Source organism: Micropterus salmoides, unplaced genomic scaffold (genome assembly GCF_014851395.1).
Source record: "Micropterus salmoides isolate LMB-PRFRI ecotype aquatic unplaced genomic scaffold, ASM1485139v1 Ms_hic_scaffold_21, whole genome shotgun sequence".
NCBI classification, from domain to species: Eukaryota; Metazoa; Chordata; class Actinopteri; order Centrarchiformes; family Centrarchidae; genus Micropterus; species Micropterus salmoides.
In genome coordinates, this window is record NW_024041262.1 from 27,215,811 (window position 1) to 27,243,730 (window position 27,920).

The following is a 27,920-nucleotide window of genomic DNA, read 5'->3' on the forward strand; positions in this document are numbered from 1 at the left end:
TGTGTAGCAGAACGTGCAGGCTAGTGTATATGCAGGACAAACTGCCTAAAATATCATATCCAGAATGAACTAGAATGGGTATTTCCTTAACAAAATGCCTGCGAGAGCTGCCGGTTATTTTTTGCGATTGCTACAGCTGTCGGTGCAATGTGTGGCTCCATCAGCTAAGAGAGTCAATGATGTGCTGCACACATGTTCAGCAAACATATGTGTTAAGTTTTGCCCCTTGTCTTATTCTGACAAAAAAAAATGCCTCCTTATAAACACATTTTCTGTGTTTATAAACCAATACAGATATCAGCAACACAGGTCATAGCACCCATCTCATGAAGAAGATGTACAATTTGAAGTTGAAACCAAGTTTGTAGGACAAACGGTACAGGAGAAGATAGATGCCAAAAAACGGCGGAATAAATAATAATAATTAAGAGCGAAGAGAACAGAAGTGTTCAGAAGCAGAAGCGATCAAACGATCTCTTCCTGTCTCCTGAGACGCCTTCAAGCTGCCCCAGTAACGGCCAGTTTTGAAAGCAGCATCGATGCTGACTATTACCCATAAAGCTGCGTGGCTGTGACGACTGTACCTTTTAAAAACTGGTCAAGATGGTGGACAAACGTTTTTAAAAGTTTTTAGTAGTTTTCTCACTTTGATTTTTGAAAAGCTAGCGAGAACTAAACACTGAACTATCATATTACCCCGTGACTGTAACCAACAAAATTTGTTCAGTATGAGGCGTCATTTTGCTTTTCCATAGCTAGTTAGCTGATGCTAAGGCTAGCGTCTCTTCTGACAGCTAGAAGAGATTCAAGACGGCATGCTGACGTCCCATGTTGCCGTAAGTGCTGCCCTAGAAGGGTGTTCGAAACCAATGTTAACAGAGCTGCCTTCACTTGAAAGTGATGCCTTCTGAGGCTCCTGTCTATTACGGTAGAGAGGCAGCGAGGCAACTGCCTTCCGTTTCGAACACAGCCAAAGACTGGGGTTTGAATGGAACATTGTGGTGAGTCTGCTGCAGTTCCCTCACAGTGCAATACAAATCATGACTATCCAGTTTAAATTATTCCAAGATGGCCACCAGACATTGGCGCGATATCTATGACCAGATGCAACTTTTTATTACAAAAACAGTAGAGATGAGATACCATTTTTAATTGCAAATATATGAATGGAAGTGTGATTTTATTGTTCTCCGACAGTTTATTCAATGAGTTATGAGTTATACTGCTGGAATCTATAGAGTCAGAGAACAGCAGACACAGTAAAGACATCAGATCATCTTAATGCTCAGCTTCTTATTTATTGTCAGCGTACAGCAGATAATGATTCACACAAGGGTTTCAAACCTGTCACTATCAGCTTTTCACACGATCAGACTCTAAATATCTGTTTCTATTTCAAGATTCTGGGCCGCTTTGAGCCACAGATGGTAACAAAAAGGACTAATCTGAGTTGGTGTTCTGCTGCTGGTGGATTGTGCTCGTGCCCAGTTTCAGGAAAATAAGGCCCGTTGTGAGATTACATGCTTAATGAGAGAAAGAGAAAGAAATCAGGAGAGAGATCAGCTGCTGATATTCTGCTGTACGTTGGTCCTGGAGAACTACTGCACAGGACGGATCTTCATGCTGATGGCCTTCAGGGAGTAGTCAAGACCCTTCCAATGGCGCCACTCCACTCCAACAGCAAAGAGAGTTTTGTCAGCCCCAAAGCGATAAACCCCGTTGGGGTTTGTATAGTGACAGTCGTTGTACCAGAACGCCCCCAGGAATGATCTGGCACAGTTACCGGACCAGGAGTCCTGGTCTTTGTCAAAGGTGGTGAACTTCTGTCCGTTGTGATAAGTCAAGGAGTCTCCTGCAGACACACAGAAGAACCACAGGGTTAGTAAATTTGCATTATCTATAAGTATCAGCTGAACTTTTCACAGTCTGCAGTCCTCTATCAGACAGACTGATGAGACCAGTTATGGTCCAGACAGCTGAAGTCACCAGCAGGTCGATCTCTGATCGACTCAGTGTTTCACCTGGATGAAACGTAAGAAAATCACACAGTCTATTCCTTTTTTGTAAGTGAAAGTAACAGGTAAAACTTTCAAAATAAACGTAGGCTCATGTACGGTGTAGTTAGAAAGGTTATTATAGACTTAAACTAAGCCAAAATCACATTTTTTAGTAAAACTTAACTAAAACTAACAACTAACTAAACATTTATAAGACCTGACCTATAACTTCAGATTAAGAAAAGTGAACTGGTATCATATGAAGCTTAAGTTAATTATATTTTAGATATTATTATTTAATTAAAATTTTCACAACAAATCATACTTGCTATGTGGAAGCTCAACCAGCAGAGGTCACTCTACCCCTGCTGAGGCGCCCAGTGGAAAAATGTTTCTGACTTGTGTTGAAGGGGCATTATGAGTTTTCAGCGACCACTAGCGGTGCGGTTTTAAGATTGCAACCAGCAGTGTTGGGCAAGCTACTTGGAAAATGTAGTGAGCTAAGCTACTAGCTAGTCTACATTAAATGAAGCTTTACTACACAGAAGTAAATAAATAAATCTAGATATATACACATGTAGATATAGATTTATATGTGTGTGTGTGTGTGTGTGTGTGTGTGTGTGTGTGTGTGTGTGTGTGTGTGTGTGTGTGCGTGTGTGTGTGTGTGAGCTAGAGAGAGGGGGAGTTTGGGGTGCAGCAACCTGCTCAAGATGTAGAAGTGTAGAAAGACACATCTTACTCACCCGCCCCTCCATCGATGAATCCAGATACACTCAGTTTATATCCGTTACACTCTGAATCGATGGAGAATGAAGAGTAGCGAGCAAACACTTTCTTCCCCTCAAAGTCCTCCATGTCGACCAGCAGCTCATATTTTCTTTGCTTAGTCAGTTGGTAGATGTTCTCAAGACCTGCACACACACAAACACACATACACACTGTATATATACATGTACACACTGGGCACAGTTTGACATTTTGGACAGACGTGGAGATAATTCATTAAAACACTCTCACACTAACTGATCTAGACTTTAGACACAAAACTTGGTCAGTCTCATTTCTGGATTCACACAACAAAGTTTCACAAAGTCACATTAGTGTTAGTTAGGTTTGGTTTCTCACCGAGCCAGTACTCTCCAGCAGCGCTACCAAAGCCCAGCTTGTACTGATCCCAGCCCCTGTAGAAGTTCACGGTGCCGTCCATCCTCCTCTGGAACACCTGGGGGGACGGGATGGAGGGAGAACTAGCTAAACACACCAGATACCTGACAGCTCATGTTTCCAGGCAACAAGGTTTTACTGCTATGTCATTTATTGTGAAAGTCCAACAGGAAGTGCTGATACTGAAAGTCACTCTGTGGTAATACTCACCGTCCAGCGACCTCCTTCTGTCTTCATGTCACAGTACACCTACACACAAACACATTCATTAGTAAATGACTTCAGCTGTCTGAACTTGTTTATTAGGTTCATACTTATGAGGCTGTGAGCCGTTTGTCTTATTTAGTTTCTATTGTTGGATATTTCATGAAGATATTTTATGCATCTCTCAGAGGGATTGGCTGGAATCAACCAACTTCAAGGGCTGTGATTGGTTGGGTTCATAGGTACTCACAGCAAGAGTTTGTGCCTCTACAGCATGATCACCTGATCTGACTCAGTAACTCTGCTTTGATTCCAGCATAAATGTGAAGCTGAGTCCCAGAGAAGGTGAAGTGTACCTGGACAGCAGACCTCTCTCCAAGGGGATAGATGGTGTACACTCCACTGGGGAGGCCCTTGTTTTGTTTATAGATGTCACTGCAGTCCACCGGTTGGACGAGCTGCTGGCAGCTGGTCAACAGAGGAGCCAGGAGGAGGAAGACGACTGATACCAGCTGGAACAGAGCACATGTTGTCGTTCTGACTGAGCTTTGACTCTTACACACTGTTTTAACAGTTTGGCCTCTAGTTTCATGGCGGTGTGGGCAAAGACACCTCTAAGGTGGAGCTAACTGACAATAATTATCTGCCTGGGTTGTTGCTGTAGCAACCATCTAAGCTACCGATATCACAAGCCTCTTCACAGTTTAACAGGACTTTGAGATCTGTAAAATATCAGTTCACAAACTCACCTTCATTGTCAGATTTCTGCTGAAACTGCTGATGTGGATCCGTCTGATGCTCTGAAAATACAGCAACAATATATTTGTTTTCGTCACTGAACTCACATGGGACAGATTATTATGTGAATGCAGAATAAGTAGAATTTAAATTTGGTGTTTAGGTTGTAGCTCCGTCTCGCCCCAATACACTAAGCTGGGAGTGACAGTAATAACTTCCCTCACAAAACTGCATTAGATACAAATCATGACACCGACTGTTGAATAGAATTTATCAGGGTTCAAAGTCTTTCTATGATTTAGAATTGTTATTTCATGGTAATATAGGATTTTTAGAATATTAGAGTCACCTCTCAGTTAAATCAAACACAATTCTGCAGCATCACAAACTACAGACGTGTTGACAGACTTCACCGCCATCACTTCATACAACCACAGTCTGAAGCTCTACAGACGCTCTGCAGTCACTCAGGAATCAACACATACTCAACCAAGCAGCTGTGGCTCAGGAGGTAGAGCGGGTTGGCCGTTAATCAGAAGGTTCTGCCAGTGTATGAATGTGTGTGAATATTAGTTTCCGTTTGAGCACTTAGGCTCAGTGTATGAATGTGTATAACTGGTGAATGCAGATGTAGTGTAAAAAGCACTTTGAGTGGGTGAAAATACTAGAAAGGCACTATACAAATACGGAGCATTTACAAAACTCATCAGTATTTGGGAATATCACACATGATTATATATAAGTTCATAAAACAGTTGCATTTTTAATTGAAATGCAATATTTAAATATTGCAAATTATTGCAACATGACTGTTTATGAAGTTCAGCTCAATGTTTTGCTAATTCAGTCATTTGGGTAAAAAAAAAACTGCCCAAAGCCTCTGTGAGATCCTGGAGGAGCTGAGAATAATACTGCACACAGCTGATTTATCAGACATGTGTAATGTCTCCTGGTTGGATGCTTACCTGTCTGAACTCACCTGCAGGTTGAACTGAGGAGACGATGCGGCTTCACCTTCAGAGGAAACAAACTGCTGTTCTCCTTCAGTCTGTCACACTCTCACAACTTCACTACTTATATCTACAGAAGGCGCTGTGATGTCACAGCAGTCGCACCTCTTAAATTCTCCAGCATTTCCTGTTCTTGTTTAAACATATGATTTGTTGTGTAATATTAAAATGAGCTTGTTATTCTGCCAAAGGCCCTGTAGTACATGATGGTTATGAATGAAATAAAAACATTGAAGAAGACTTTAAAAGGAACATTAAACCTGTAAAATGTACATCAGGTGACATTAGGAACAATGTGGAGCTTCACACTATTCCCCAGCCTTAACCCAAACCCTGGAGGGATCTGTGATTTCTCAGTTTGGAAGCAGCAGCCTCCCGTTCAGCTCTCCTGTGAGGGAGTTTGTCTTCTGTCTAAAGGCCCGGACACACAAAGTGTCACAGTAAAATGCCATTGCAAACGTTCATCATCATCATTTTACCACAAGTTCAAATTCTGGTTATCAGAACTACTTTGTGTTTCTATTGTATTTCATAAAAGCACTCGGCTGGCAGTGCGTGTTCCGAGTTGTCAGACTCCGGCAAGATGAGGGAGGTGATGCTTGGTGCTCAAACACAGTCAAGATGGACACGGGTGGATGGATGGATATGTGTATGTAGTAAATAACCTTTGTATATAAATAACTGTATATATTTTTAAGTTAATTCAATTTTATATGTTACCATATTTTAATACACGTTTAATTTTCTGTTAAGTTCTCTGTGTGTAGCATGAAGGGACTACAAACTACAGACTTTCACAAAGTGCTGTATGAATGTATAATGATAATGTATAATGAGCGCCGTCCTAGAGCCAGACCTTGATGGTGGATGAGAACTGCTGACCTGGACTGGAGATATTGTTGGGGGATGGAAAGATTGTTGCATGGAGGTCAGGGAAAGAACGTATGGTGTGGCAGACTGCAGATGTGGTTCCCATATTCAAAAAGGGGAACCAGATGGATCCAACTATTGTGGTATCACACTGCTCAGCCTTCCCAGGAAAGTTTATTCCAGGGGGCTGGAAATGAGGGTCCGAGTGGTTTTGTCAAACCGCACATTCAGGAGGAGCTGTCCTGGCTGTGGAACAGTAGACCAGCAAAAGTGCTGGTAGGTGTTGCATTCCAACATTGTTGACCCTTGTTTCTGATCTTTCACACAGGGCCAGTGTGAAGTGATTGGGATGAAGGTCAGCACCTCCAAGTCTGCGGCCATGGTTCTCTGCTGGAAAACAGTGGATATCTCCTTCCAGGTTGGGAGTGAGCTCCTACCCCAAGCGAAGGAGAACAAGTATCTCATGATCTTGTTCACGAGTCAGTTAAGGTGGTTCAGGCATCAGGATCCTCCTGGGCACCTTCTTTTGGAGGTTTTCCTGGCACACCCAGGGTAGACCAAGAACCAGGCCTGGGAAGACCTTCGGATCCCCCAAGACAGGGGTTTTCAAAGTGTGAGACTGTGGGCCTCCCCTCAGACAAAAATTGAGCTTTAGTTGACCTGAACCCGGAAAAGTGAAAGATAATGGATGAATGGATTGTGAAGCCTGCCAGAAATGTACATAATGTTTTAACTGTAGTGTTTGTTGTAATTGTCATTTTAATTAATTAAGTCTTCATTTTCAAAATAAGATACGGCAGCCATTTTACAGTACAGTAAGAAAAAAGAACATACCTAGAACCTAATTACATTGAGTTTGATCATTTCAAATATCATACTTTACTTTACTACTAGTATTAGTAGAAATGCTACTACAGAAAAAAAAAACTGCTTATCTGGGGTCAGGTCGCGAGGGCATCAGCTCCAGCAGGGGACCCCTCCCTTTTTTCAAGCCACATTAGTCAGCTTTGACTTGGGGATCCTGAGGTGTTCAGGCCAGTGTGGCAATATAATCTCTCCACCTACTCCTGGGTCTTCCCATGTCTCCCCCCAGCTGGATGTGCCTGGTGGGCATCCTGAACTCCCTCACCTGGGGTAAGGATTTATTCCCTACCTGTAGTGAGCACTCCATCCTGCTGAGAACCACATCCTCAGATTTAGAGGTGCTAATTCTTATTCCAGCCGCTTCACACTGGGCTGCGAACTGATCCGGTGAGTGCTAAAGGTCACGGACCGATGATGTCAACAGGACCACATCTCAGCCAGTGTCACTGGTCACTGAATACCAGTTAAATATCAAGCGAAGTTTGAGGTCAAGGGCAACTGGACTTGGTTGAAGATACTAGAAGACGTTAAATGTGACCAGTTAAATGTGTTGATTCTTCATTACAGCAGCTCACTACACACTTAATCTCACAGTAGTTCTGCTTAAGCACTCACTGTTCTTTCCATCTTTTAGCGACCCTCTTTAAAATCTCATAGTTGTTAACAAGAGTTACTACTAGTATTAGTAAAAACAGTGAGTTTCACTAAATTAAGTTTTATAACTAGGTTCAGGAACAAGGACCATGCCTCGAACAGATCTCATTTCCACACAAAAACATTTAAGTTTTCATCATTTAAAACACACAGCACAAGATGCTGGGCATTTACAGTTTTTTACAATCACTTTGGTACTATTTTCAGAACCTTGATGTCATTTTTCACAACTCTAGACACAAAACTCAAAACGGTTATCACTTGTAACACAGGCTGTCTAATGTTCAAAACATTGCATTGTGCATTCACATCTTTACAGAAAACTTGCACTTGCACAATCATTGGTTCAAAAAACAAATTTACTGTGAAATACCATTGAAACATAACTATAGATCACCCACACACAAGCACTGTGTCATTGTTCATACAATCATTAAATATTGTAGAACAAAATAGGTGATACAGGTTTCATTATGGTACTACAAGTACAGTAAATACATCTCTGTAAAAGTACTGCAGTAGTAGAGAGAATACTACAGACACAGTGGAATCATTGAACAAAGTTTGTAATATATTGATGCAAAACACTACAGTACAATCACAACATAGGCCACGAATCCAGGCCTGACACTGGTCTGCTGTGATGTCATTGCAGGCGTCATCCATGGCCTGGAGAAGAGTGACTTGTTCATGAGGGTGCTTGTCATGAACCTTCCATCTCCATGCGGAGAAAAATTCCTCAATCGGGTTAAGGAAGGGAAGCGCTACAAACCTGATGGAGCTCATCAAGAAAGGTGACAAGGAGAACTGCATTATATGGTCCAATATGAGGTCTGCGTCCCACCACACCTCTCAAACGAGGCCCACGACCACCTCTCAGAAGGGGTGCCTGTCCCCTGCCATTCCTTTGACCAACACGTCTTCCTCGTCTTCCTCCCACCACTGCTTGACCTCCACTGTGACCTGTATCACCTGCTGGCTCCCTGTTACGTATCACTATGCTCTTGCAATTGGATCCCAATCAACTCTTTATATACTCATTCCACAATGTGCACTCAATCATCAGGAACGAGTTGGCAGAATTGGACAAGCAATTACAAGGGCCTGCATCTATACAGTGCAGTACTGTCAATACTGTAAATAGTCTGAAAAGGTGGTACAGTATTTGGGACCATAGACACAGTGTCTGATCTCGTTATCTTGAAACTTTCATGATTTACTGTAAACATGGAAGATTGTTTGTCTGTTTCCATACAACTATGCATTAAGAGTAATGCAACAGTTACTTATCATTTTGAGCAGTTGTTTCAATTGATAGTTTAATCATTGTAAGGAAATGAATAGACACTCATTTGAAATGTAATGTGTGAACTGCCTTTTGAAATAGTAGTACTTTGATGTTAAGTTGTGTCATATTGAACAGGTGATTTTAGTTGAATGAACAAATGATGAAGTTTTATGTGTATTGTATCCAAGCAATTGAGAAAAGGGTTCGAGTTTTGAAAAATGTGCATTTTGATCATCGGTTGTGAGTTTTGTGTCTAGAGTTGTGGAAAAGCTGTAAAAGAGATTGCAGCAGGGACGTCACTAAGATTGAAACACAGGGGGGGCTTAGCCCCCAGGGGATGCGTAACTTGCGCTTGCAAAATCTTTGCACTCACATCTTTTGTTACTGTATTAGAACTACACTTATGTCAACAAGCAGTGAAGAAGCCAAGATGTTAACAAATAAAAAGCAACAGACATACTTTGTTCTTCCATTTCTCCTCTGTTGAACAAAAGGTACTGTAATGTTACATGGGCGTCTGGAGCAAAAGAAATGTGGGTGTGTCCTCCTCCAGGATTTATATATATATATATATAAATTTTGTTTTATAGAAATCATCATTGATTATAAGTTATATGCTATTTTAAAGCTGCTAAGTTCAATGTTTTGCTCTAAACTGCTTTTTGTTGTATTTTGTATACAATGTCAATAGAGTCTCTATCATGAATCCTGAAATCTGTTAGTTGGGGGGGTCCTCCCCCCGAAGATTTAGAGCATTAAACACTTAATTTCCTGCATTCTTGGGATTTGTTTGCACCAATTTATGGTGAAATGTTTTTATTTATGTAAAGGGAAACACAAAATTCAGGTGGCAGGTGACAGTTCAAAATCTAAAACTCAACAGAGCTTCAGTCGGTGCAGCTCTCAGTCATTCTGTGGTGCTTTCAGATATGTTTCTCATGTAGATCAACTTTCTCATGTAATATCATCCCTGCTGAGTCAACACACATTGAGAAAACAATAAGTTTGTCCAGTCCATTTCTGAATCAGATTTGGCTGTGACATAAATACTACCCAGCTGCTCATGTATATCTCTATTAGATAAGTTCTCACAGAGATCCAAAGAATACTATTTAATTACACTAATTACTGTTACTGCACTGTGGATTGGTTCAATCATGGTTTCAGCCCCCCTAAAATAGGCCTAACAACATCCATGGATTGCAGAGACTCCAACAATAAAAAAGGTATTAAGGTAGACATGGGAACATTTGTAGTTGTGTTTAAAAATGATAACTGCCACCTCCACTGCCTGACAGCCAAGAATAATTAAAACAGTAGTAATTAAGGGACATGCCTCAGTTAGTGGGGAAAAATTAATAAGTGTTAGTTATAACAACATCTTATATCTTTTACATATAAAGGACTTGTTTAAAGGGACCTCACATTAAGTAGACTAAAGAAATAATGAAAATCTATCAACACCAGCCACAGAGCCCCAGAGCATTATTCAGAGTAACTCTGTTTCTGGACAGACGTGTTGTTTTTTAAAGCTCCACAGAGCTGCAGAGTTTGGTGATAACTGGGATCAGAACATAGACTGTATATAAATGTGTATGTAATGTTTATACAGTCAGTGGTTCAGAACAACCAGAGACAGTTTCACCTCACAGTCATTTCATCCATGTATTAAAGCATATTTAAAAGATGAAACAAATTGTTTTCTACTTTAAACATTTCATTCATTTCACAATCATCACATCCTACAAAAACATAGTGTTGTGTCAGAAGGAATGAGTTTGCTCTGAAGAGGAACAGGAACTACTTCTGGGTTTGACTGAAGGTTAAACACAGATAAGATCGCATCAGTCAATAAAAAAACATGAACATTCAGCCTTGTTGCTGTTGTGCATGTTTGATTGTTTTTTTCTCTGCTAAGCATTGTTTCTTCTTCTGGTGTAAAGTGCAGGTGATGCCAACAGATTTGCCCGAAACACGCTTTGTTGGAATAAATGAAACTAAATACACAGTGATGCAGGAGCTGCAGTCCTGTATTGTGAATCAAAGCCTATCATCAGTGTCTACTGTCTGCAGAGCGAGTTGTTGTAGCAGTAGGATCCTCTGCCAGCTGAAGTTCCTGTCCTGGTGTTAAAAGAGAGATCAGCTGCTGATAATCTGCTGTGTGTTGGTCCTGGAGAACTACTGCACAGGACGGATCTTCATGATGATGAAGCAGATCTGAGGTCTGTGAGGGAGTGATGATGGACAGGTGACCAGCTGCACCTTTAAACTGTGAGTTAAAACAACACTCACATGTCCACATGTACATAAGTAAAGTTTTAATAATAATAATAATTTTTATTTGTAGAGCACTTTTCAAAAACAAGTTACAAAATGCTTTAACAAGTGTAATGACAATAATACCCTAGAGACAATAATACAAAAACAATACAAGATAAAAGCATGAAAACACTGAAAAGACTAAAATACACGTTTAAGATAAATATAAAATTAGTAAAATACAATAAAATAAAAGGGGTAAAATAAAGTCAAATAAGATCGGGAAAGGCTCTCCTATAAAAGGCCATGAAGAACTTTAAAAGTGATCAATAAAAATTTAAAGTAAATTCTAAAACATACTGGGAGCCAGTGTAATGAAGCTAAAATAGGAGCAATGTGGTCATATTTCTTTGTTCTGGTTAAAAGCCCGGCAGCTGAGTTCTGGACAGTCTGGAGTCGATCAATAGATTTTTGGGTTAAACAGGTGAAAAGGCTGTTGCAATAATCCAGGCGTGATGAGATGAAGGCGTGTAAAATGGTCTCGGTGTCCTTAAAAGTTAACATAGATCGAATGTTTGCTATATTTCTAAGTTGATAAAAACATGATTGAAGTGACTTCCGGTTCGAATGTCACCGTGACCGCAGCACTGTGAATCCTAAGGAAACCTACGAAATTTAAACCTTTACCCTGTTAAGACAATGCAGATTTGGGTTTAGAGGTAGATAAGTGAGGGGGTAAGTGAAAAACACAAAAACTAACGCTTCGACGGAGCAACATAGTGGGTGCTTAAACCTGGGAAAATAGCGCTAGCTTCCCTGCTAACGCTAAAGGGATTCACTGCTCGACACGAGGCCACACACTGGTGGACTGCTACCGCATGGTGAGACAATATGGCCAACATAGACATGGTACTTCATGAATTGAGGGACTTTTGCCAAGAAAACAATGTGAGTTTGGGGGAAATTCAGGAAGAAATATCTAAGATGAGCGCGAGAATGGACGAGGCTGAAGGACGGATTGAGAAGGTGGAGGAGAGGATTCAGAACACAGAGGACGCCATGACGGAAATAATAAAGTTACAAATAAGATTGGAGGATAAATTAATGGACTTGGAGAGGCGCACGAGAAGGGAAAACGTCCGCATCTACGGTGTACCCGAGACAGCAGAGTGGGACTCTCCAAAAATGAGTGATTTTGTGGAGAAGCTGCTGTGCGACGGGTTGGAGGTGTCTCAAGATGAGCTTGACATGTGCATCGAACGGGCGCATCGCTCTCTAGGCCCACCATCGCCAGACGACGCACCCCCACACTCTATTATTGTGAAATTCCTCAGCTTTAAGACCAAAGAACTTGTGCTCCGTAAGGCGTGGAAGAAAAAAGGATTTGCCTGGAATGGCAAACAAGTAAGTTTAGACCATGATTACCCTCCTCTCATCCTAAAGAAACGAAGAGAATATGCAGAGGTGCGCAAGATTCTGAAAGAGCAGCAGATCCCCTTTCAGACTCTCTTTCCAGCTAGGCTAAAGGTGAAATACACTGAAGAAACCAAAATCTACAACACAGTTGTGGAAGCTACTGCAGATATGTCCAGTAGAGGCTATGCGGTGAAGGTCATCACATCACCAGAAACAGCGTTGGAGCAAATGAAGCAGCTGACCTGGAGCAGAGTTGGCAGAGGAGCGGGGAGCAGCGCAGCAAACAAGAGGCGGGACCCCGGTTACAAAGAAACACTCAGAGCCTTCAGGAGGACCTCACCTATGCCTTCGGGGAAATTGAGGTTCACCCACTATGCTGTTTCTTTATCTTACAACTGAAAAATAACTGTTATTCAGTTTAATGGTGTGCAATAAGCAGATAAGTAAGGTTTTTGGAGGGTGTTCTTCTCAGTGAGGCCTTAGCTTTTGAGGGCCTCCTCCACTGACTGATGAAGAAGTTGCCCTTGAAGGCGAAGCAGAGTCCACCGCTAGGACCCCTACCTTGGAAGTTAGAACTACCTCAGTTTGATTTTTGTCTTTTGTTGATGTTATTTGTTCATGTGTTCCATGTTCAGTGTTTACAAGGGTGTGTGGGGAGCCTATTAGAATGGGTGTATTCGTTGTATGATTTAGATGAATAGCAGACCAGTGAAGATGGTATCAATCAATATTAATGGCCTACACAATCCGGGTTAAAGGTGGAAAGCCCTATCTAACCTTAAATGAGAGAAAGCTAAGGTTGTTTTTATGCAGGAAACACATCTGTCGGATAGCGAACATGAAAAACTGAACAAGCTTGGTTTTAAACATGTCTTTTATTCTTCTCACAGTTCGGGGAAGCGAAGAGGTGTGGCAATCTTAGTGCACAGCGCTCTGAACTATGAACATATATCAGAGTATAAAGATAAGGAGGGTAGATATAGGAAGCAAATGGTCCTTGTATAAACAGATCCTTGAATTAACAACAACAAGGAGTCAGGGAATTCTATTATATGGCGGTGATCTTAACCTCACACTAAACGCCAAATTAGATTCTTCAAACGGGAAAGGTGATTCGAGAAACATTGGGAAAAGAATGGTACACCTGATGGACGAATTAGGATTAGTTGATGTGTGGAGGGACTGCCACACAACCGATAGGGAATATACCCACTATTCATGTGCACACAATGTCTACTCAAGGTTAGACTATATCTTCATGTTTAGAACTGATCTCCTCAGGGTAAAAAATTGTGAAATAGGTCCCTGTACTATATCAGACCATAACCCGGTCTACGCTGATATCTGCCTGAACAGGAAGAAAAGATCCACCTTATGGAGGTTGAACACAAACATTCTTAATTACCCAAATATTAAAGAGCGCTTGAAGAAAGATATAGAGTACTTAGTATATAACGATAAGGACGAGGTGTCACCAGGAACACTTAAGGCAGTGATTAGGGGGAATATAATTGGTATTTCCTCTCACCTGAAAAAAGTAGGTCTGCAAAAACTCCGGCACTTAGAAGACAAGTTGCTAGATCTGCAACACCAACACTCCGCGTCTCATAATGGTAATATTAAATCGGATATAACAAAATTGAAAAAAGAAATAGATGATTTGAACACCACGGACATACAGAACAAACTCATTCTTATAAAGCAACAGTACTATGAGGTAGGGGGGAAATCATTGAAACTTCTTTCTTATAAGCTTAGGAAACAGCAAGCGGAGAGATCTATTCACAAAATTAAGAATCCCCTAAAGGATCGAATAGAAACTGAACAGGAAAAAATTCAACAATGCTTTCTGGAGTATTATAAGACACTATATTCTCAACCTCATATAGACAATGACCAGGATATTAATACCTTCCTGTCTGAACTTGAGTTACCAACAGTGACAAAGGAACAAAATGAAAAGTTATTATCCACAATAACTAAAGAAGAAATTCAGTTGGCAATTAAAAGATTAAAGGGAGGGAAGATGGCAGGGGCAGATGGATTTGGTCCGGAATGGTACAAAATAATGCAGGATTTTTTGGCCCAGACAGCACACACTGTGTCAAGGCGAAATGGGAAAAAGAAGGTAATCTGAAAATCACAAAAGAATGTTGGGAACACATATGCGAGATACAATGGGTTACAACTGGTTCTAATGTATGGCGTGAATTTTGTTGGAAAAGTGTATTGAGATTTTTTATCACCCCTGTTCAGAAAAGGTATCGGGGCATTGGAGATACTTGCTGGAGATGTGGGGGGGTTGGTGCCAACCATTTCCACATTTTTTGGGACTGCCAAGTTATTTCTCAGTATTGGTATAGAATTCATGAGCATATACAGAATGTTTTTGCACTTGTTTTTCCATTTACCTTTGAAACCCTATACCTAAGTAATGTATCAACGGATAAACTGGACTGGAAGGACAAGAAAGGCGAATCGCAGCTAAAAACAATACATCTGTGGTCAGATATGGTCATGTCCACTAATTCCACAGAGGAAATGCTGACACCCAGGGTAAAAACCAGTGTAAGTCCAGTGTATGACCACGGTTATGTGTTTGCCTTTTGACATGTTGTTTGAAGTTAAAAGAAGTGGCCATATTTAAAAAGTCAGTTGCATTAACATTGGTGGGTTCATCAACATGAATATTGAAAGTGCCACAAAGAACAATTTTGTCATAATTTAAAACCAGAGTAGATAAAAATTCAGGAAGTTCTGATAAAAATCCTCCAGGCAGTTTTGGGGGGCGATAAATTATAACAAATATGACAGGTTGCAGCGCTCCAAGTTTAAGAGTGAGAACTTCAAAGGAGTTAAATTCATCACAGCGTACTTGATGACATTTAAAATTTTCCCTATACACGCTCACAAGCCCACCACCACGACCACTGACCCTCGGTTGACTAAAACAATCATATTGAGGCGGACACAGTTCAGCTAGCTGGCTATAGTCATTCATCTGCAACCAGGATTCAGTTAAAAACATAAAATCTAGATTTGCAGACAAGATAAAATCATTTAAGATAAAAGTCTTAATTTAAGGTACTTGTACTTCAGTGTTTCCATGTCATGCTTTGTTGCAGTAATTCTCAGAGGGAAATATTGGACTTCAAATGGTTATTTTAAGTATTATTACAGATTGAGCTGTCCAGCAGCATCTAACAACCTTTACCAGCTGGAACATTAAGGTGATGAACACATGAATGAGTTAATAATTATAATCCATTAATATATATTATTCTGAAATGACCCAATCTGCATAATGAGTACTTTTACTGGTGGGAAGTAAGTATATTTTGATGCTAATACAGGATGCAGGTTAACGTAGTATTTCTAGACCGTGCTATTTGAAGGGATTTTGGTTTAATTTAGAAATGTTTATACAGTCAGTGGTTCAGAACAACCAGAGACAGTTTCACCTCACAGTCATTTCATCCAGTGTATTAAAGGCATATTTAAAAGATGAAACAAATTTGTTTTCTACTTTAAACATTTCATTCATTTCACAATCATCACATCCTACAAAAACATAGTGTTGTGTCAGAAGGAATGAGTTTGCTCTGAAGAGGAACAGGAACTACTTCTGGGTTTGACTGAAGGTTAAACACAGATAAGATCGCATCAGTCAATAAAAAAACATGAACATTCAGCCTTGTTGCTGTTTTGCATGTTTGATTGTTTTTTTCTCTGTTAAGCATCGTTTCTTCTTCTGGTGTAAAGTGCAGGTGATGCCAACAGATTTGCCCGAAACACGCTTTGTTGGAATAAATGAAACTAAATACACAGTGATGCAGGAGCTGCAGTCCTGTATTGTGAATCAAAGCCTATCATCAGTGTCTACTGTCTGCAGAGCGAGTTGTTGTAGCAGTAGGATCCTCTGCCAGCTGAAGTTCCTGTCCTGGTGTTAAAAGAGAGATCAGCTGCTGATAATCTGCTGTGTGTTGGTCCTGGAGAACTACTGCACAGGACGGATCTTCATGATGACGGTCTTCAGGGAGTTAAATTAAGTTAAAAAAGAAAATGCCCGTTCTGTGGCCAAAGCCAAAGGGCTCCTTTGATCAAACTTCAGTCGATGGAGAGACTTTTCTTCTGTTGCAGCGGTACTTTATACTTTATTTATTCTGATTAGAAACACATACTATAGAACATTTAGTCTTTCTGTATCACACATAAACAGGAGTGCAGCTCAGACATTTCTCTGCATGAAATGAAGTTGTGTATTAGGCGGACATGTTTTCTGCAGCAGTGAAGCAGATCTGAGGTCAGAGACTCTGTGAGGCAGTGATGATGGACAGGTGACCAGCTGCACCTTTAGACTGTGAGTTAAAACAACACTCACATGTCCACATGTACATAAGTAAAGTTTTAAGGTACTTGTACTTCAGTGTTTCCCTGTCATGCTTTGTTGCAGTACTTCTCAGAGGGAAATATTGGACTCCAAATGGTTATTTTAAGTATTATTACAGATTGAGCTGTCCAGCAGCATGTAACAACCTTTACCAGCTGGAACATTAAGGTGATGAACACATGAATGAGTTAATAATTATAATCCATTATATATATTATTCTGAAATGACCCATTCTGCATAATGAGTACTTTTACTGGTGGGAAGTAAATATATTTTGATGCTAATACAGGATGCAGGTTAACGTAGTATTTCTAGACCGTGCTATTTGAAGGGATTTTGGTTTAATTTAGAAATGTTTATACAGCCAGTGGTTCAGAACAACCAGAGACAGTTTCACCTCACAGTCATTTCATCCAGTGTATTAAAAGCATATTAAAAAGATGAAACAAATTTGATTTCTACTTTAAACATTTCATTCATTTCACAATCATCACATCCTACAAAAACATAGTGTTGTGTCAGAAGGAATGAGTTTGCTCTGAAGAGGAACAGGAACTACTTCTGGGTTTGACTGAAGGTTAAACACAGATAAGATCGCATCAGTCAATAAAAAAACTTGAACATTCAGCCTTGTTGCTGTTGTGCATGTTTGATTGTTTTTTTCTCTGTTAAGCATCGTTTCTTCTTCTGGTGTAAAGTGCAGGTGATGCCAACAGATTTGCCCGAAACACGCTTTGTTGGAATAAATGAAACTAAATACACAGTGATGCAGGAGCTGCAGTCCTGTATTGTGAATCAAAGCCTATCATCAGTGTCTACTGTCTGCAGAGCGAGTTGTTGTAGCAGTAGGATCCTCTGCCAGCTGAAGTTCCTGTCCTGGTGTTAAAAGAGAGATCAGCTGCTGATAATCTGCTGTGTGTTGGTCCTGGAGAACTACTGCACAGGACGGATCTTCATGATGATGAAGCAGATCTGAGGTCTGTGAGGGAGTGATGATGGACAGGTGACCAGCTGCACCTTTAAACTGTGAGTTAAAACAACACTCACATGTCCACATGTACATAAGTAAAGTTTTAAGGTACTTGTACTTCAGTGTTTCCATGTCATGCTTTGTTGCAGTACTTCTCAGAGGGAAATATTGGACTCCAAATGGTTATTTTAAGTATTATTACAGATTGAGCTGTCCAGCAGCATGTAACAACCTTTACCAGCTGGAACATTAAGGTGATGAACACATGAATGAGTTATAATTATAATCCATTTATATATTATTCTGAAATGACCCATTCTGCATAATGAGTACTTTTACTGGTGGGAAGTAAGTATATTTTGATGCTAATACAGGATGCAGGTTAACGTAGTATTTCTAGACCGTGCTATTTGAAGGGTTTAATTTAGAAATATTTATTGTATTTATTTATTTATAAGAACATGACTCTTTCAGTTATTGTTTATTATGTGGAACTTCAGGGGTTCATCCTAACTTCGGGATGAATGAATGTATAAATGAATGAATTCTCATATGTCATGGTGTTTACTGAAGGATTTAAGGTAATAAACAAACAAAACTACATCACATGTTCTTCATTTGTTTCATTTCCAGATTCAGTGTTTGTTAATGAAATTAAGGGCGATCTGCACACTTTAAGGCATTTTATTGTGTAAACTATTCAAAATGGACCAAATCATCCCTGAACTGAACACTGAAAAGAGCCTGATAAAAATGATAAAAATTAAAGTTGTGCTTTCATGTTTCATGCTTTCATTTACAGGAGTTTTTAACCCTTAAACTGAGCAGATAATCTATCAACACATTTACATGTTAGAATCCATTAATCAGTAAACTTTACCGCCCACGTTTATGATTTATAAGCAGCAGATAATAAACTGACAATTTAACACCGTTGTGATCATTTAAAATATATCTTCATGTTTTATATGAAGTATTAAATATATTAAGTATTATATTTATTAATGAAGTGTAATCTGTTTATAAATAGAACCAGGTAGGTTTAAATTAGCTCAGAAACATTTGAGCAGATTGTAGTTATCGTCCTCATGTAGTTGATCAACATTTCATGAGTTTTTTTCTATGTATATTGTACAATTACAATCAATTACTGATCTTTACCCTGTGAGAGGCTTGATGGAGCTGCAGCACTAAAGTGAACTGTACCTTTTTGGGCCGGACAGAAGCTCCAACATCAGTGAAGACGGTGGCGCCCCCTGCCTGTACGTCACTCATCTGCAGCATGAAGGAGGAGACAGATTAACCCTTGCAGTCAGTTTGGCACATTTTCTCTCTCACAATAATCAGTGCTGTCTGAAAGTGAAGATTTATTTCTATAATAAATTCTATAAACATGAAGATTTTAGGTTCGCCTCGAAAGAAAATGTTTTTATTATAAGATGTGACGTCTCATCTCAGACGTCTGAGCAGCTTCATAATCAAATAAAAACAGGAGAGAACTGATAAAGTAGAACAAATAAATATTTACTCAGTTTTTACTGTCTCTGACTTTATGACTTAATGGGGTCAAAGGTCAACTACAGTAAGGTGAAGAGTTCACTTAGTATACGTGACTAAGTGTGACGGATCATTTTGTTCACAATGACTGAGATGTTGACTGACAGCTAGACAGACCAAACAGTGGGCGGGGCGGGCGGCGGCGTTCTGCTCATAGCTACTAAGATAAGAAACATCATGTGAGGGTTACTGACATAAAGCAGCCAGGTGGCGATTCTGTTTCCTGTCCCCAACTCTTCAAACGCATCCGGTTTATCTTTCTGAAAGATCACAACAGTGAAATCAATCAATACTCCAACTTCATCAGAGATATTATCCTGCACCGAGTGTATTTGGTGCTGATACTTTTGTACTTTTACTAAGAACAGAGTACTTCTACGTTGTAGTATTACTACTTCCTCTGAAGTAAAAGAGCTGAGTACTTCGTCTTCTCTTCTTTCTGCCAAAACTAATCAACACTTCAGAGACAAACACAGAAGCATCATTTCAGAGCCTCCTGCTGCTGAGAGGGAAACGTCCATTTACCCGTCCAAAGTCAAAGTGAGGCTCGTACTGTCCTCCCACGCCGTAGTTGGCCACCTGCATCCACAAACACACAGAAATAACATTTAAAGAGATAAAGGAGAAACATGCAAATGAAAAGTCTGTTTGAATCTCGTGTTAATCTGGATTCTTTAATTCAATTAAATTCAAATTAGCTTTGTTGGCATGAATGTGTAACAACAATATGGCCAAAGCATCATACAAACATTATTAAAAAATAAAATATATTAAAAATTTAAATAAATAAATCAATGAAAAGGTAACGTGCTATTATAATAATATATTAAAAATTTAAATAAAAGAAATAGATAATACCGTAAATGTGTGTGTGTGTATGAATAGACAAAAAAATAAAAAATTAGATTTAAATAATAATAATTTTTAAAAAAAGAAATCAGTATCAAATGTGAAATTTGTGTTTAGAGGCTGCATATCTTTTGATGATTCACAGATCATGTGATTTGAAAGCCTGAAATATTCGGCTGCCCAGAGGCCCGAAAACTGGACCTGGCTGTTCGTCAACTTTGTCTCCAAATCCTGAAGAAGAAAAGCAGACAGGCGAGTTGACTGTGAGGTGAAACTGTCTCTGGTTGTTCTGAACCACTGGCTGTATAAACATTTCTAAATTAAACCAAAATCCCTTGCAGATCCTCAGCGGTGGTGTTCCTTATTCTGGATTGTATCTAAAAAAATGTATGTGACAGCTGAATCTCATAATGTCAGTCCGTTTAGTTTTCATTAAAGCTACATCCAAATGTGTCTGAGGGTGAACTGATAAAGTTCTTAATTTTAGTTCCACACAGCAGATGAAATTAAAGGTTAAAGAGAAATTAACTGCAAAGGTGGTCAAAGGAGGGAGCTGTGGCAGCAACATATGTGGTAACAGCACAACTAAGTAGTTAAAGATAAAATAAAAGACGTCAGATAAGAGATAGAGAAAGCTCAGCATAAAGGGAAAATAGGGAGAAACAGTTTGACCAACAGGTAGATAGTACTGATGTACGATATAGCCTTTAGTGAAGGAAAAGTACGGAATAATGAAACACCCCATTCTGTTAGATAAGGTCTAAATAGATATACCCCCTGATGAAGAAACGTATACAGCAAGTGGAAGGAAGATATAGGAAAGTGCATTTAAGGGCCAGTACAGGCAGAAGAAGAAGAAAAAAGAATTAGGGTCTTTAAAGGGTTGAGTTCAGATAGAAAGGAGAGATGGAAAAAGAGAGGCTATAATAGATAGGGAGGCGACGAGAGCTAGATTTGAATAGGAAAAAAACAACAACTACCAAACAAAGAAGTGAAAAGTTAAAGTTGATGGCAGAAAGACAAAAGATCTGCCTACAGACCAAGGCACCTGCAGAGCACAACAAACCATGAGACATGACGACAGCGAGACAGAGCTACAATGGACAAGATGGTAGCTCTGAAGTTTCATGCTGGAAGAAGAAGGGGAGAGAGCAGCTTCAAAATGGACAGAGAAGAATCTGACTGTGAGGAAGAGATGGAGGGCCACAAATGAGCAGTGATGCAGGAGGTGTTTCACAGAGAGGCGTGTCAACCTGGTGCATCACAGGCCCAAGCCCACCACCACTGACGTCAGCGTCTTCCCAATGCTGAGGACACGGCCAGTCAGACCACCCCTACCATCTACAGTTGAATCATAAAGAGGACAACACCACCTTAAAGACTGCGAACCTAATGTCTCGGGTTACGTATGTAACCCTTGTTCCCCGAGAAGGGGAACGAGACACTGCGTCGGTGACGACACTATGGGAACACCCCTGGGCGTGGCAGGGCTGAACTATGAATGAAACTACTCCAATCCTATTGGTGTTACTAGGTAATTACTAGGTAACGGTAGTGTGTGACGGCGTACGCCGGCACATAGGACACATTAGCCCTTTCTATGAAGCAAGGCACTCCAGGCGGGGTGAGGTGTGGCGGACCGACAAGGGTTACATACGTAACCGAGACATTCCCCTTCGAGGGAACTCGAACTGCGTCGGTGACGACACTATGGGAACGAGATACCCACTTAGGCCGCGCCGAAACCCCACCTACCCCCAGCGTGCAGAACCTGCTGGCACGACTAGGAGGAGAGTGCACGGGTGCCGGGTGCAGAAGGAAGGTCCAGACTGTAAAACCAGCCGCGTCACACAAATCCTGGAGTGACGCCCCTGCGAGGAGGGCCCTAGAAGCCGCCATGCCTCGAGTAGAGTGCGTCCTTACGGCTGTAGGTGAAGGTAAACCGCGCACCTGATAGGCCAGGGAAATAGTCTGAACGATCCAGTTGCTGATGGTGTGTTTAGAAGCGGGGAGCCCAGCCTTGGAGGACCCGAAACACACCAGCAACTGGTCTGCTTTCCTCCACCGGGAAGACCTCAGAGTGTAAATACTCAGCCCTGTCAGAGCAGATGAAGTCTCCCGTCCTCCGCCATCACATGAGGTGGGGGATGAAACGCCTGCAGCACCGTGGACCCTGCCAGTCTGGCCGGAACCTTAGGGACATAACCTGGAATAGGGTGCAGGATGCCCCTGACCGTCCCCGGGGGAAACTCAAGGCATCGGGGAGAAACCGAAAGTGCCTGGAGATCCCCCACCCTCCTCAGAGAGGTGATAGCGAGGAGAAAGGTCATCTTAAGGGTCATGTGCTTGGCCTCAGCCAACTCCAGGGGTTCGAGGGGGGCCTCAGCCAGCCCTTCGAGAACCACTGCCACGTCCCAGGTGGGAAACCTGGAACGAGTCACGGGTCTCATCCTCTTGGCTCCATGGAGGAAGCGCACGACCAGAGGAAGCCTCTCCAAGGGCCCATCACTCAGAGGGGCGTGGAATGCTGCAATTGCAGCCACATACACTTTGAGCGTGGACGTGGAGAGGCGAGCGGAGAAACGGTGCTGGAGGAACTCCAGTATCACAATTACCGAGCAGGTAACTGGGTCCACCGCCCGTTCTCTGCACCAGGTGGTGAACACATTCCACTTTAGGCCGTACATCCTTCTCGTGGAAGGGGCTCTGGAGCTGAGCAGCGTCTCGACTGCTCCTGTCGTCAGGCCCGCTTCTAGGAACTGCACCCCCTCAGGGGCCAGACCCATTGCTGCCACAGGGCGGGGTGCGGGTGAAAGATCCGGCCCTCCGCCTGGGACAGCAGGTCTCTCCTCAGAGGGACCTGTCAGGGCGGACCCTCGAGGAGCGATATTAAATCCGAGAACCACACTCGTGCCGGCCAAAACGGGGCTACTAGTAGTAGACTTACGCCGTCCTGGCGGACCCGCTCCGGAACCCCTGGGAGCAGAGCAACTGGGGGAAACGCGTACAGACGCAGCCTCGGCCACATCTGCACCATGTCATCCAGCCATAGCGGGGCTGGGGGCGAGAGGGAGAACCACAGTGGACAGTGCGCCGTCTCTCGGGACGCAAACAAGTCCACGTCTACAGGGCCCGAACTCTTCGCATAATAACTCTACCACCTCGGGGTGGAGTCTCCATTCCCAGGGTCTCAGTCCCTGTCTGAGGAGCAGGTTTGCTCCTTGATTCTGGGTCCCAGGGATGTACATCGCTCTGAGGGACAGCAGTCTCTGCTGGGACCACAGGAGGATCTGATGTGCCAGTTTTCATAATGGGCGCGAGAGCAGACCCCCCTGGTGATTCAAATCGGCCACCACTGCCGTATTGTAGGTTCTGACAAGGATGTGGCGACCGCGGAGGGTGGGCAGAAACTCCTCAGAGCTCTGAAAACCGCCAACATTTCCAGGCAATTTATGTGCCAAGAGAAATGATGCTCCTCCCAGGAGCCTCTCGCGAAGCGGCCGTCCATGACCGCGCCCATCCCGTGAGTGAGGCGTCTGTTGAAATAATTATTCGGCGACAGGTCGCTCCCAATACAGGCCCTTGGGACAGGAACCAAGATTTCCTCCATACAGACAGGGAATGAAGGCACCCGCTTGTAACCCATATCAGACGGAGCGGATTTCCCCTTGGGGAGAATCCCTTGGATTTTAGCCACCACTGCAGGGCTCTCATGTGCAGTAGTCCGGAAGGTATTATAGTGGACGCTGCTGCCAGGAGACCCAACACCCTCTGCATAGAGCCCAGAGCTGCATCCATGCATTTGGTGAATGTGCGGGGAGATAGTGCTAGGCCGAACAGAAGAAACTGATACTGGTAAGCCCCCGAAGGCGAACATCAGGAACTTCCTGTGAGAGGGACGGATGGAGATGTGGAAATAAGCGTCTTGCAGATCTATCGTGACAAACCAGTCCTCGGATTGGATATGACTGATGATGGCGGGGATGGTAAGCATCCTGAACCTGAATCTCCTCAGAGATTGGTTCAGGGACCGCAGATCCAAAATCGGACGCAATCCTCCGTCCTTCTTGGGAACCAGGAAGTATCTAGGGGGGCGAACCCGGAACTGCAGCCTGTAGCCATCTACTACTGTGCACAGGACCCACGGGGAAATGTGGTGGTGGGTCGCCCTACTCGAAGTCTCAGGACCGCTTCCCCCCGGGCCCGCCAAGACTGAATGACGGTCCTCAGATCCGTCTTCCCGGGGTGGGCTGTGGGTAGGTAGGTGCTGGACGAAGGCTGCGTCCGCCTTTCCTGAGCCGTCGCGGTCCTGAGCGGCGGGGGAGATATTGCTCAAACACCTCTCCCTGAGTTCTGGCGTGCCGGAACCTGTTGACGACAGCATCCACTGCTTCGCCAAACAGGCCAGAAGGCGAGAGGGGCGCATCCAGGAGAAAAGCACTCTCCTTCCCCTGGATGCCCGAGAGGCTGAGCCACAGATGGCGCTCCGTGGCCACCAAAGCCGCCATGGATCGGCCAATGGAACGTTTCGTTTCCTTGGTCACACGGAGAGCCAAGTCCATCGCTCTACAGAGCTCTGTCAGGTCCTCCTCAGAGGGACCTCCCCCTACGTCACAGTCCCGAAGGAGATCGGCCTGGTATGCAAGACAGCCATCGTGTGCAGGCTGGCACCAGCTCGACCCGCTGCCATGTAGGCCTTGCCCACCAAATCGGACATCATCCGACACGGCTTGGTGGGGAGCGCCGGCCGTGTCGGGCCTCGAGATGTCAGGCCTCGAGACCTCAGCACCCTCAGGGGCAGGGCCTCGCAATGGTCGCAGGTAGCCCCCTCGAGAGCTGCCTGAGCGTGCAACATCCCCAGGCATGAGACACACATCCCATGGGTATCCTTCCGTGATGAAACGCTCACATGGAAAGACACACTGTCGGAATCGCTTAAACATGATCTGCTTCGTCTCGACTTCAGGTAGGATAATCGAGCTTCCAAACATAGCCAGAGTGCCTGCTGAATAGAAAGAAGCTAATGTGTCCTATGTGCCAGCGTGCTCATATACCCCCTCCGGTTACGCCGTCACACACTACCGTTCTAGTAACACCAATAGGATTGGAGTAGTTTCATTCATAGTTCAGCCCTGCCACGCACAGAGGCGTTCCCATAGTATCGTCACCGACGCAGTTCGAGTTCCCTCGAAGGGGAACAGTAAAGTTTAAAAGGTCAAGAAGGCTTCGCAGTGAAAATGAACTTCAGCCAAAATGCTCTCACACGAGACCAAGTGCTGACATAAACATCACCAAGGAAGCGCTTTCTGTCTCACCATGATCAACATTACCAATGGTCAGACTGTCAGAAAACTGTAACATTTGCTGAAAAAGAACTGTTTGTGTTTTTAAACAGCGTTTTAGGAAAAGGGAATAATATTTTTATATTATAACTGTTAGAGATCACTGTCTGCTCTGGGTTTGTGCAGAGGAACAGCCAGCGCAGAGCTCCTCGGCGTAGCAAATACAATGACAGGCAACCTTTCAGGCTTGATTTTAAAGAGGTCGAAAGGAGAAGCCTCATTGAAGCCTTTATAAAGCAATTTCAGCAGCACATTGCTACTGCATGCTTAAATTTGATGATTGTGAGTCTTAAATCATGATCGACCTTTGTAATGTATTCCACAGGAACAACCAAGCAACTGTAATGATAACCTGAGACACATGTGTGATGCTGAACACCTGAGTTAATTTATGTTTTCTTTCTGTTTTTGTTGAACACCTGAGTTAATTTATGTTTTCTTTCTGTTTTTGTAGGTAGTATTAGTAAACTAGTTTGAAGTATGGAAGAACTGTAGTGCCCTAATGAATAATGGAGTGTTATTTCAAGATTTACTATTTGTACGTCCAATAGCAATGTAATTCAATACACAGATATACAGGAGGTTAGAAGGGTTAAATTGCAAGCAAATATAATATCTAGGAAGCAAACTCATGTTGAAAAAGATAGATATTTTCCTCACAGATAGAGACAACAGTTAAGTTTCCAAACTACAAACAGTAGGATAAAGCTCACTTATTGGTAATAGTAACAAGTACAATTGCAAGCAAGTTTAATAATCCTTCACAGCCAGTCAAAGACCAGAGGGGGCCACTCGCCACTGTGAGGCCTCATGATGCACACGCAACAGCAAGCAAGATCAAGCGTGACCTGCACCACCACAGAGACAACTTTGACAATCACCAGCTATGAGTCCAAGTGAACCAGCAAAGGGAAGAACAAGAATGAAACTACTAACGACTGAGTGCCCTCAAATTGGTACCCAGTCTGTTCCCCAAGAAACCTGAGTGCCAAAATAAGGGCAAAATAAGGCCAAAAGGAGGTGAAAGTCAGTCGTTACATGGTTTTCATGTCGACTCGGGTCTCTGTTCTGGTAACAGAATGGGGCTCTATTTTGCACCGATCTCTGACTCACTCCGGTGGAACTTTTGTATTCTAATTGGTGTCTATTTTTGTTGATAATAAAAATGTTGGTAAAAGTTCAAGCTTTCTTATCTGGCCCAAGTCTTGAATTTTTACACGACATTAATATCACACATGATTATATATAAGTTCATAAAACAGTTGCATTTTTAAGTTGAAATGCAATATTTAAATATTGTAAATTATTGCAACATAACCAAATGTTTATGAAGTTCAGCTCAATGTTTTGCTAATTCAGCCATTTTGGTTAAAAAACTGTCCAAAGCCTCTGTGAGATCCTGGAGGAGCTGAGAATAATACTGCACACAGCTGATTTATCAGACATGTGTAATGTCTCCTGGTTGGATGCTTACCTGTCTGAACTCACCTGCAGGTTGAACTGAGGAGACGTTGCGGCTTCACCTTCAGAGGAAACAAACTGCTGCTTCTCCTTCAGTCTGTCACACTCTCACAACTTCACTACTTATATCTACAGAAGGCGCTGTGATGTCACAGCCGTCGCACCTTTTATAAAAACACATGCAGACAATCACAAACGAAGCGTGTAGCTGACCTCCAGGATGTCCTGTTCCTGTTCAAACATATGATTTGTTCTGTAACATTAAAATGAGCTTGTTATTCTGCCCAAGGCCCCATAGTACATGATGGTTATGGATGAAATAAAAACACTAAATAAGAATTTGTAAGAAACATTAAACCTGAAAAGACAAAGTAAATCAGGTGACATTTGGAACAATGTGGAGCTTCACTCGATTCCCCAGCCTTAACCCAAACCCTGAGAGATCCATGATCTATCTATGAGATCTATGATCTCTCAGTTTGGAAGCAGCAGCCTCCCGTTCAGCTTGTCTGAGTGAGTTTGTCTTCTGTCTAAAGGCCCGGACACACAAAGTGTCTCAGCAAAGTTCTGCACCTTTTTGTTTGGGCTGACCCCGAATAGTCGAAGATTTGGTGCTTCGATGGGCGGAGCCTGACTCGACAGTCAATCTCACCATCGAATCTTCGCAGCAGCGTTATGAAACAAGGATCATACCAGATCATACCATGACAATATGGGAGTGTTCAAGGTTTGATTTCACATAGAACTACCAGTTTTCTCCCAATAAGTTAATATACAGCCTATTATGATTTAAATTTCAACATATAATGATAAATATAAATAACACAGATAAAACAGATCTGAGGTCAGAGACTCTGTGATGGAGTGATGATGAACAGGTGAT

At 42.3% G+C, this 27,920-nt stretch overlaps 2 protein-coding genes and 1 long non-coding RNA gene across 7 annotated transcripts in view; 2 read left to right on the forward strand and 1 right to left on the reverse strand.

The window, feature by feature from the left end:
- The window catches only part of LOC119915893 (microfibril-associated glycoprotein 4-like), a 117,909-nt gene that overhangs the window by 37,911 nt on the left and 52,078 nt on the right, over positions 1-27,920 (forward strand). The window lies entirely within an intron of this gene.
- Positions 1,279-27,149, reverse strand: LOC119915890 (microfibril-associated glycoprotein 4-like). 3 transcript variants are annotated; one of them, XM_038735691.1, is made up of 7 exons: positions 27,065-27,149; positions 4,118-4,168; positions 3,725-3,880; positions 3,375-3,413; positions 3,126-3,222; positions 2,744-2,911; positions 1,279-1,852 (listed from the first exon to the last, which is right to left on the reverse strand). In XM_038735691.1, the coding sequence occupies exons 2-7, from the start codon at positions 4,121-4,123 to the stop codon at positions 1,599-1,601; spliced, it is 720 nt and encodes a 239-aa protein (XP_038591619.1). In that variant the 5' UTR covers positions 4,124-4,168; positions 27,065-27,149; the 3' UTR covers positions 1,279-1,598. The 3 variants fall into 3 exon arrangements, with proteins under 3 accessions (XP_038591619.1, XP_038591620.1, XP_038591618.1); XM_038735692.1 differs by having other exon boundaries at positions 27,051-27,120; XM_038735690.1 differs by lacking the exon at positions 27,065-27,149 and adding an exon at positions 5,072-5,146.
- Positions 10,501-27,920, forward strand: part of LOC119915915 — a 39,044-nt gene continuing 21,624 nt past the window's right edge. The window contains exons 1-3 of one of the 2 annotated variants that reach the window (XR_005447047.1): positions 10,501-11,063; positions 16,360-16,827; positions 17,687-17,884. This is a non-coding gene — a long non-coding RNA (uncharacterized LOC119915915). Of the gene's footprint in view, positions 11,064-16,238; positions 16,828-17,686; positions 17,885-27,920 lie in introns of those variants that run through there. The other variant, XR_005447046.1, reaches the window with a different exon arrangement.